Genomic DNA, 10513 nt, shown 5'->3' with positions numbered 1-10513 from the left:
GCTGATCAGGAACTGATCGATCCTTTCGAACTGTTCCTAGAAATGAATAACATCTGTGTTTTGGATTTGAATGACCTAGCCGGAGAACTTGATGCTATAACCAGGAGCGGGAGACAATATGAACCTTTAGTTTTGGACAAAATTCAAAATAAACCCTACCAGAGGGCAGAGGAGCCAAAGGAGGACCCGGTGCTGTCACAATTAAAAAAGACACAAGCTAGGGTGTCAATCTGGGAACTTTTGGCATCGTCCTTTCCTCATCGCCAAGCTCTTTGCAAGGCTTTGAGTCAACTTCAGACACCTATGGAAGTTAGCCCAGAAATGCTAGTATCCACCCTCACCCAATCATCTAAAACACGAAGCATTGGTTTCTCTGATGACGATTTGCCCAAAGAGGGAGGCAGTCATAACAATGCTCTCTATGTCACTGTTCAGACTCGAGACAAAACCGTGCCCATGGTTCTTATTGATAATGGGTCGGCGCTGAACGTCTGCCCACTGAGAGTAGCCAGCTGTCTAGGGTTGGAAGAAACTGACTTCACTCCCTCGGACCAGATAGTGAAGGCCTATGACAGCACCCGGAGGGAAGTGTTGGGGGTTGCTACGCTAAAGTTAACGGTTGGGCCAGCTGTGATGGAAGTCCCCTTCTAGGTAATTGATGTACCGACTAGCTTCAACCTGCTTCTGGGCCGACCATGGATACACCACACTAAGGCAGTACCCTCGTCCTTGCACCAAAAGGTCAAGTTTCCTTACGAGGACAAAGTCATCACCATTCAGGGGGATGACTATAGCCAGCTCAAAAAGCCAAAGGGCCAGCCTCTCTTTGAGGTCAACCCTGAAACTGTCAATCTACCCCTCTCGGGATTTCAGTACGACACTGTGCAGTTCATAGAAGGAAAGACTGCAAACTCTCGAATTCTCTTTGATTTCGGGACGGTGCAAATAAACTGCATAGTGCCCTTGATGCTTAAGATGTCCTATCTGCCAGGAATGGTTATGGCCAGATCCGGGAAAGCATACCCCAAACTGCAAGCCTGGGAGTGTCCAGTGAATGAGGGAACTTTCGGACTGGGTTATGAGCCCACTGATGAGGACCGTGCTAAGAGGACCCGAAGAGGAAGGAAAGAGAATGTACAAATGCGGCCTTACCTATTGACTCTGAACAGCTACTTCTGTAAACCGGGAGAAACAGTTCCTTACTGTGGCTTCCGAGAACCTTTTTGCTGCCCAACCGCTAAGAAGATGCTGCCTGGGTTGGAGATATTCTCAGATGTCTGGGGCAACAAGCCCGAAACAGTAACTGGGCTGGAAGCAGAAGACTTCATGCAGCCTAGTCTCTTTGACGAAGTTGCGGTTATCACAGGAGATGACGGGAATCGAGACCTGCTAGATCTGATCAAGCCGAACGAAGGACCTCTCACCAACTGGTACACCGAGGACGAGCGCACTGCTGATAAACCCCCTCCCGAGTCAAACCTAGTACCGGAGTCTGTAATAAAGTCCTGTACTGAGTCCGAGAGTCTGAAACCGAGTCAGAGTCTAGTTCCAGTTCCGGGTCATCTGTGTCGGATCTAGAAGATCCAGATTTCAAATTTGATGTATTCTTTGAAGACGATTCCGTCATAATTAATAAAGGCTTGCAAATTCTTGATTACCCTGCGTGTCTATCTTTCCAAGCATTTCCAAGCAAAAACAATCAAATAAATGAAATAAAAAATGAAAAGGAAAAAATAATAATTGGCAAAGAAGAAAACGAACATACATACATTGCATCTGATTGCATGAACAGGGAACAGGTCAGTGAATGTTTGAAGAAATTTGCTGATTGCTTCATGTGGAAAGCAAGTGACATCACCGGAATTGACCCAGCAATAGTGGTGCACAAGATTCCAGTATATCCAGAGACTAAGCCAGTAAAACAGAAGTTAAGAAGGCTGAAAACAGAATGGTCCTTGAAAATCAAGGAGGAAGTTGCCAAGCAGCTGGAGAACAAGTTCATAGAACCTATCGCCTACCCGACATGGTTAGCAAATATCGTGCCGGTGCCAAAGAAGGATGGAAAAGTGCGAATGTGTGTGGACTACCGGGATTTGAATAAAGCATGTTCGAAGGACGATTTTCCTCTACCGCACATCGACTTGTTAGTGGACCGAATTGCTGGACACGAGATGGTCTCCTTGACTGATCTTGCTGTCGGTTATAATCAAATAATGATGCATGAGCCAGACAAAGAGAAAACGGCGTTCACCACGGAATGGGGAACTTACTGCTACAGGGTCATGCCTTCTGGGCTCAAAAATGCCGGGGCAACCTATCAACGAATGGCGACGACCATCTTCCATGACATGATTCACAAAGAAGTAGAAGTATATGTGGATGATATGGTTGTCAAATCAAAAACAGCTGAAGAACATACGACAGTGCTTGAGAAGTTCTTCCTTAGACTTCGAAAGTACAATTTAAAGCTCAATCCGGCAAAATGTCTGTTTGGAGCTACATCCGGAGTATTTCTGGGGCACATGGTTAGTCGGAAGGGCATAGAGATTGATCCTTCGAAAGCTAGAGCTATTCTGGAAATGCCAGCACCAAGGACCGAAAAAGAAGTCCGAGGTTTCCTAGGAAGGCTACAGTACATCAGCCGGTTCATCAATCAGTTGGCCGATACTTGTAGTCCGATTTTCAAACTACTTAGGAAAGGAGTAGCAGTCAAATGGAATAAGGATTGTCAGGCGGCTTTCGACCAAGTCAAGCGATACCTGCTATCCCCGCCTGTTTTACAACCACCAAGGCTAGGAAAGCCTTTGCTATTGTATCTGTCTGTGACAGAAGAAGCAATGGGTGCCATATTAGCTCAACAAGCAGAAGATACAAGGATAGAAAATGCCGTGTATTACCTTAGCAAGAGGATGCTGGAATATGAGTTGAAATACAACAAGATAGAGAAGTTGTGTCTGGCTCTAGTCTGGGCCTGTACCAAGCTGCAACACTACCTCTCGTCTTACACTACACACGTAATCTCTGAATCGAACCCCTTGAAATTCCTTATGGAAAGGCCGGTTCTTGACTGTAAGATGGCAAAGTGGGTGTCAGTGCTCGCAGCCTACGATTTAAAATTTGTACAACGGAAGGCAGTGAAAGGCGGAGCCTTGGCTGATCAATTAGCAGAATTGCAGGTCGAAGACCAAATGCCGGAAGTAGAATTTCCTGATGAAGACTTGTTGAGCTTGGAAGGTGAGGTCTGGGAGATGTACTTCGATGGAGCTTCAAACTACCATGGAAACGGGATTGGAGTCGTATTCAAAACTCCTTGTGGAGAATACGTCCCAATCGCAATCAAACTAGATTTCGACTGTACCAACAACGAAGCCGAGTATGAAGCTTGCATCAAGGGGTTAGAAGCGGCCCTGGAAAAAGAAATAAAAATCCTTAGGGTTTTTGGAGATTCCAACCTGATAGTCTCTCAAGCTCTAAGGAAATGGAAAATTAAGGAAGAGCGATTGGTTCCTTACCTACGACGCTTGGACGAGTTAGCTCAACAGTTTGAGGAACTATCTTTCCACTACCTGCCACGCGCCAAAAATCAGTTTGCAGATACTCTGGCTACTTTGGCCTCCATGGTTAATGTAGGGGGAGATCAAATCATCCGACCTCTGACGGTTCGGCTGCAGAAACAGCCAGCGCATGTCATGAATCTAGTCGATGACAAGCCGTGGTTTTGGGATATACAGAATTATCTCCAGAATGAAGCTTACCCGGAGAGGTCCAACAAGACTGATCAACGGACATTGAGACAGTTAGCATCTGGATATTTCCTTACTGGGGGAGTTCTGTATAAAAGGAGTTGGAATGGCCTGCACCTAAGGTGCGTTGATGAAGGAGAAGCTCAAAGCATCATGAATTCCTTACACAATGGGGAGTCTGGTCCGCACATGCACGAGATAGCTTTGGCTCGGAAAATTATGAACCTGGGTTATTACTGGTCGACCATAAATGCAGATTGCGTGAGACACGCGCGGAAGTGCCACGAATGTCAGGTTTTTGCTAAGCTACAAAGACAGCCTCCGGTCGGTCTAAATCCCATTACTTCACCATGGCCTTTCGCAACTTGGGGCATAGGCGTGATCGGAAAGATCCATCCAAAGGCTTCCAATGGCCATCAATTCATTCTGGTTGCTGTTGATTATTTTACTAAGTGGATTGAGGCAGCTTCTTATTCCGTTTTGAATGCCAAGAAGGCAGCACAGTTCGTTCGTACCAACATCCTTTGTCGGTATGGAACACCATTCGAGATCATCACGGATAACGGATCTCACTTTCAAAGTGAATTTTCGGACCTACTGAAACAAAAGAAGATTCAGCATCACAAGTCTTCACCCTACCGCCCACAGACGAATGGGGCCGTAGAAGCTGCAAACAAGGCTATAAAGGTCATTTTGCAGAAGACAGTTCAAAAGCATAGAGCTTGGCACGAACAATTGCCAAATGCCTTGTGGGGATACAGGACTTCAATCAGGACACCTACTGGGGCAACCCCGTATTCTTTAGTATATGGCATGGAAGCAGTGTTGCCTATTGAGCTGGAAGTTCGGTCGGCAAGAATTATCCAGGAAAGCCAGATCAGCGAAGTAGATTGGGCCGAGAATTATCATTCGCAACTCTTGGGTATGGATGAAAAGCGATTGCGAGCAATCCACCAAACTCAAGTGTATCAAAGAAGAATGGCGCGGCATTTCAATAAGAAGGTCAAAGACCGGAAGTTGGAAGAGGGTTGTTTGGTTTTGAAAGAAATTAGACAGCCAATCGTAGACCCACGTGGGAAGTTTCGTCCTCATTGGGCTGGACCCTATGTGTTAAAGAAAATTTTGTCAGGCGGAGCCGTTATTTTGACTGATTTGGATGGCTTGGAATTTGCTAATCCATGTAATTTATATCAGTTAAAAAGATATTTTGTGTGATTGTAATGTAAGATGAACTACATTAGACTTGATTCTCTTTGGAAAAAAGAAATTATATATCAGAGATATGTAGGCAGCCCTCTTTGGGCGCGGTCTAAACATTTCATAATTTCATTCTTCTTTGCCAAATAAAAAAAAAAAGAAAAAAAAACCCGCTAAGTCGAAAACCCATAAAAAGGCGGCTTAGGCAAAAGTCGGGGCCCGTTAAGCTGAAAACCCAAAAAGGGCGGCTTAGACAAAAATGGGTAAGCTCGCTAAGTTGAAAACCCGAAAAGGGCAGCTTAGGCAAAAATTAGAGCTTGAAAGAAATAAAATTGGAAAATGCTTGGAAAGCTAAATAATTTTCTCAATTCAAGCTAAAAAGTCGAATCTCATTCCAAATAGCAGTTCAAATCAAGCAGAAAAGAAAGTGTAAAGCATACATCCAAAGATAAATCCAAAGTCCCAAAACGAAAGGCAAAACAAGAAAAAGATCACAAAAGTTCATATGAGTCTAGGTATCCCGTCGCCTCCGCGGAGCGGCATCCTCTGAGTCTTCTACTAAACTCTGCCCAGTCTTGCCTGTCCGAGGGTCCAGCACAATCTCCTCACCTGTCCCAAACTCCTCTTCAACATCAGCCTGAACCCAACCTTCAAGAACACTCAGCAGTGCAGTCCTCCTTGGTCTTTCAATTGGCCAGACAGCGGCAATGAACCAGGCCCGGTACTCGGGAGAAGTCTGAACACTGGTGGGATCGGGTAAAGGTCTCACCATGCGGTGATCTCTAACCCAAGCTTTAAGGACAGCTCGGGTAACACCAGCAGTAATGGCAGCATCAGTCGAAATATCATCCATAATGGGGACAGTCTGATCTATCCCCATCTGCCTCAAAACGCGCGAAGCGCAGTACCAAGTGCAGTGGGTAAGGCCTAGGAGGTAAACCCGAGAATGGCGGAAGCTGACCTGAATAAAGCGGCTGATATTATACCAAGGGATGAACCACAGTATCTCATTTGGACCTAATTCAACCAGCCACGAAGTCCATGTCTCAATAGAAGGGTGCGAGATCAAGATTTTTCGCATGCGATACTGGGAAGGATTGTAAGGAAGGGAGGTAGGAGCAGCCACCACTTGAAGATGATCCCTCAACCAAACCTGAGTAATAGATCTTTTCTATTACGAAGAAACAAGTTAAAAAAGAAGAAGAAGAATGAGGTAGGATAATAGAAAAAATACCTGGAGAATGACGGGGGAAACAGTCCAATCATCGAACCCTAAAGCGGCTCTGTCAAGGCTTCTAATGGTCTCTGCCAGCACGACACCGCCAATACAACCCATATCCTCCATTTGCCAAACCATGGGACAAAGCCGCAAGTCTCCAAAACCTGGGTCCCGGTTGAATAAGAAACCAGCCAATAAGCAGAAAACCAGGGCCCGCATCCTCAGCCTCATCCGGTCAGGGTCGTCCAAGCAAGTTTTTGAAAATTCATCAATCAGGGGCAGCAGAATCGCCTTCTGATCATCCACAATCATAGCCTTAGCCTGTGGCCGGCTAAACCGAAACAAGTTCTCAAATGACTTAACATACCCAACTTTCACCTCGTGCCTAACCAAGGGAGCATTGGGATCACACCCTATAATCGCACAAAATTCCTCAAAAAGAGGGCACATTTCCTCCATCATAGCCCCAAACCGAAAAACGTGAGCCTCAGGATCCCAAAATCTAATACAGGCTCGCAAAAGGTCCCAGTCAACTACTACGCCCCTAAGAGTGATAACGGGAGAAATTCCGTACCTCCCCAAATTGATCTTTTCAATTTTGGAGAGACTCCTGGTCCAGCTATGCATGCTATGATTGTAAAAGGGATTCATGTTTCTTATTTATTTATCTATCCTGCTTTTATTAATTAAAAAAAAATAATAAATATAATAATAAATAAAAAAAAAAGAGGGGAGAGAGAAAACTGACCAGAATAGCTGTTTAGGCACAGAGTTCGAGAGTTAGAATGGGGAAAAGGCTGAAAACAGCCTTTTTTATTTAGAAAGTCGCGCCCAAGGGCGGCTGCCCGCGCCCTCTAGGGCGGGTATGCCCACCTGGAGGGCGGGCACGCCCGCCCGGCCGGAATGGGCGGGCACGCCCGCCTAACCCAGGCGGGCATGCCCGCCCAGGCAGGGCGGGCACGCCTGCCCAGCCCAAGCGGGCATGCCCGCCCAGACAGGGCAGGGCACACCCAGCCATCCCAGGCGGGTGTCCAAAAAAAAAAAAAAAAAAAAAGAAGAAAAGAAAAGAAAAGAAAAGAGGGGAGGTAAAGTTTTTTTTTTTTTTTAAAAAAAAAAATTGGATTTTCTCTTCTGTTCAAATCTAATAAATGTGCATACTTTCAGTATTAATCAAATGCAGGTACAAATAAGTTAAGTACAGAAACACAGGCCAAGATTCGGTACAGGAAAATAAAGAGGAAAGAAAATAAAGGAAAGCAAGGAAGTCCAGCAGCTATCAGCGGCGAGACCTCCTCCTCCTCCGGTCGTCAAAGGCCTGCAGTGTCCAAGCTGAAGTTAGTTCCTCCTGCATCCCAAGGATTAGCTCCATCATCTGACTGATCAAGCCGTCAGGCACCTGGAAGTCACAAAATATATATATATATATATAAGTCAATATGCATACAAATCTCTTATAAATCCTTTTTATGAGAGATTTATCAGTCATTACCTCATTAATGTCATCAGGAGGAAGAGCCAGGCGATTCACGCGCTCCAGGGACACCTCTCGAAGAGATGAAGTACCCTCAGGAGTGTAATAGGAAATGCTGTATGGAAGGTGCAAATTGGCCAAGCCCGGATGGACTGGCCTGGTAGCCTCTGAAATAGCCTGGGGAATCCTGAAGGCACCAGCCGCATGGCTGGGGCCAGCTCGAGACGGACCCTCCACCGGAGTAGAAGAAGAAGGATGGGACGTAGGCCTCCTTCTTGGAGTCCTGGCCGAGGAGCCTGAAGCCCGAGAGGAACGGGTGCCGAGCGGCTGGAAAGGGGTCGACCTCGGGAGATTGTCAAGCCTAGAGCCGATGGGCCGCATCAGAAACACCTGGCAGAATTCGTCATAATCTCCACCCCGGATCAATTCCATATGCGGGATACCTTCAGTATGGGCATCTGTAAGAACCATCTGTTTGCCCGCTCGCATGTCCTCAGGAGGAGGAAGAGGAACGGAGCGGCAGCCCCTAACCTGGAAGTGCACTCGCTCGCCCAGGTAATAACGTCTCAGAACGGGATGTGATAAGACAAACCGCCGTCGAGACAGAGCCTCTGATCGCCTGAAATGGGGATCAGCCTCAGTCCAACGTTGGAGTCGGGTATTCATCGCCCCTACCTCAGCCTGTGTAAGGGAAGCAAATGTGTCAATAAATCTTTTATTTTTTCGCACGACCAAGGGAAATTAAGAGGGCACTCGCCTGCTCTATGGTACAAGTATCGAAGAAGCTCCACAAATCCCCTAAAGATTTCTGGCGTAGAACAGACTGGTGATTAGCTCGGTACCATCTCCAAGCCAAAGGTACCAACCCTAGCCCAAGATCAGTATGAGTCAGCTCTGGGCGGAGGTAGGGAAAATACTCAAAAGCCCAAGTCTGCAAAAAACGAAGGAATGGATCAGTAATAAAAAAAAAAGGGGGAAAAGAAAGGGAAAAGACAGCACAGAATGAGGATATGCTCTTTACATTACCTCCCAGAAATAGTAGGTCCCGCTGAGCTTACAGTGGCCTCGACTCAGATCGCACATATCATCATACATGCGGCTCAGAATAGCACCGGCCCAGTCGTACTCAGTAAGATGGGCCAAGTCCTCCAAACTCTTCAGAATAGAGGGATTAAACTTCTCTTTTCTGTTAGACCAGAAAGATGACGCAAACAACAGCAACAGAGTGAATCTAGCTACCTGAGTAGCCGTTAGCTCTCCCTGTCTATGTCTGGCATAAATGTCAGGGGCCTGGAGAGATAACCAGTGCCTCGAAACACTCAGATCGGGAGTAGAATAGCTAGGCCTAACAATCCGGGGAAGGTCAATCCCTATCAGCTCCGTCATTCGGTCGGGGGTGACCGCAGTCCTCCAATCGTCATATAGCTCGATCGGCCGAGTACCAAAAGGAATCCCAGAAATCAATGAAAAGTCGGTCGGGGTCATCGTCATCTCACCCCAAGAGAAGTGGAAAGTGTTGGTGGTGTCCCACCATCTCTCAGCCAACGCACCCAGTAGGCTCTTATAATTCTGCCTACCCAGCTCGACTTAAGAAGTCCAGGTGAGAAGGGCCAATGATGGCTCCGACCGGGTTATTATGATCAAGTATGTCAAACGGGATCTCAGCAATGGAGGACTCGCCTACGTCCAGCCTAATGTATGCACCCTAAAAGGTAAAACAGTTTAAGGTTATCCTTTGGTTCCTAACTAAAAGATATCTTAATCCCCTCCTAGTATGCATACTAATAAAAATAGTAAGCACAAACAGAAATCACAATTTGGCCTAAGGCCCGAAAAATCACAATTTGGCCTAAGGCCCAGAAATCACAATTTGGCCTAAGGCCCAGGAATCACAGTTTGGCCTAAGGCCCAAAAAAAAAAATTATTTTTCGGCCTAAGGCCCAAGATCACAATTTGGCCTAAAATAATATGCCAACAAAGCAAGCGTACCTGGGCAAAGACGCCGGTCATAGAAGCGTGAGTATCAGCATCCGCCATGAGATCGACATCACTAAAAGACATCTCCAGACACGCCCGCCCAGCTAGGGCGGGCACGCCCGCCCTTGAAGGCGGGCAGGGGCGCCTGGGGTCACTTTTTTCCTATAAAAGACGGCTCTGGGGCTCCGTTTTGAGACACTCAGTCTGTGTTGACGGACGCTCCTTCCCCCTACGCTCTTTGCGATTCTTTACTGCTTTCTTGCATTTTTTAATTTTAGTTTTATTTTATTGTTGTGATACTTGGTCACTTAAAATTAAATTAAAATTAATTCCCTTAACGAGGAGCTTAACCTGGAGTTAAGAAGCGGTCGACGATTAAATCAGGTACATGAACTGAACTCTGCCTATTTAATTTTAGCACTTCATGCATGCTTCTTTTCTACTCCTAATAATTCTACAACTGCATAAATGCATCCATGTCATCATTAGGCAAACAAATTGCCTCAATTAAATAAATTTAGGCTAAATGCCCGATTAATTAATAATCGTGGTATTAAAGCCTAAATCCGACAATATTGGCTTAAAACACCTAGTTAATTAATAGCTATGGTGTAACCGCCTTTATTTCAAACAAATCCGGCTTAAGTCCAACTAATTAATAATTGTGGCTAAAAGCCTTAATCGATCACGTTTTGGCAACAAATTGCCTACAATTAAATCAATCTTTTGGCAAAATGCCTTAAAATTAATCAACTTATTTTGGCTAAAAGCCTTAAATCAATCATTTTGGCGACAATCGCCCAATCAACATCATTTTGGCAATCAAATTGCCTAAATCACTCTTTTTGTCTAAAAGCTTTAAAATCAATCATTCTGGCGACAATCGCCTAAAATTAATCATTTTTG

At 45.6% G+C, this 10513-nt stretch overlaps 1 protein-coding gene across 1 annotated transcript; it reads right to left on the bottom strand.

The window, feature by feature from the left end:
* Positions 1–8345: 8345 nt before the first annotated feature.
* LOC119370751 (uncharacterized) lies at positions 8346–9159 on the bottom strand. The gene is made up of 2 exons (XM_089717303.1): positions 8657–9159; positions 8346–8561 (listed from the first exon to the last, which is right to left on the bottom strand). The coding sequence occupies exons 1-2, from the start codon at positions 9119–9121 to the stop codon at positions 8346–8348; spliced, it is 681 nt and encodes a 226-aa protein (XP_089573429.1). The 5' UTR covers positions 9122–9159.
* Between the last annotated feature and the right edge of the window lie 1354 nt (positions 9160–10513).

Source organism: Jatropha curcas, chromosome 2 (assembly GCF_041381405.1).
Source record: "Jatropha curcas cultivar XTBG-Jc1 chromosome 2, XTBG_Jcur_1.0, whole genome shotgun sequence".
NCBI lineage: Eukaryota > Viridiplantae > Streptophyta > Magnoliopsida > Malpighiales > Euphorbiaceae > Jatropha > Jatropha curcas.
This window is presented reverse-complemented; position numbering and strand designations above follow the sequence as displayed.

Bases quoted from the DNA above. Each gene is read 5' to 3' on its own strand.
- LOC119370751 (XM_089717303.1), bottom strand. From the start codon at position 9,121: ATGACGATGACCCCGACCGACTTTTCATTGATTTCTGGGATTCCTTTT. The intron at 8,562-8,656 runs GTAATGTAAAGA...CGTTTTTTGCAG, and splicing joins GGACCTACTATTTCTGGGAG to ACTTGGGCTTTTGAGTATTT.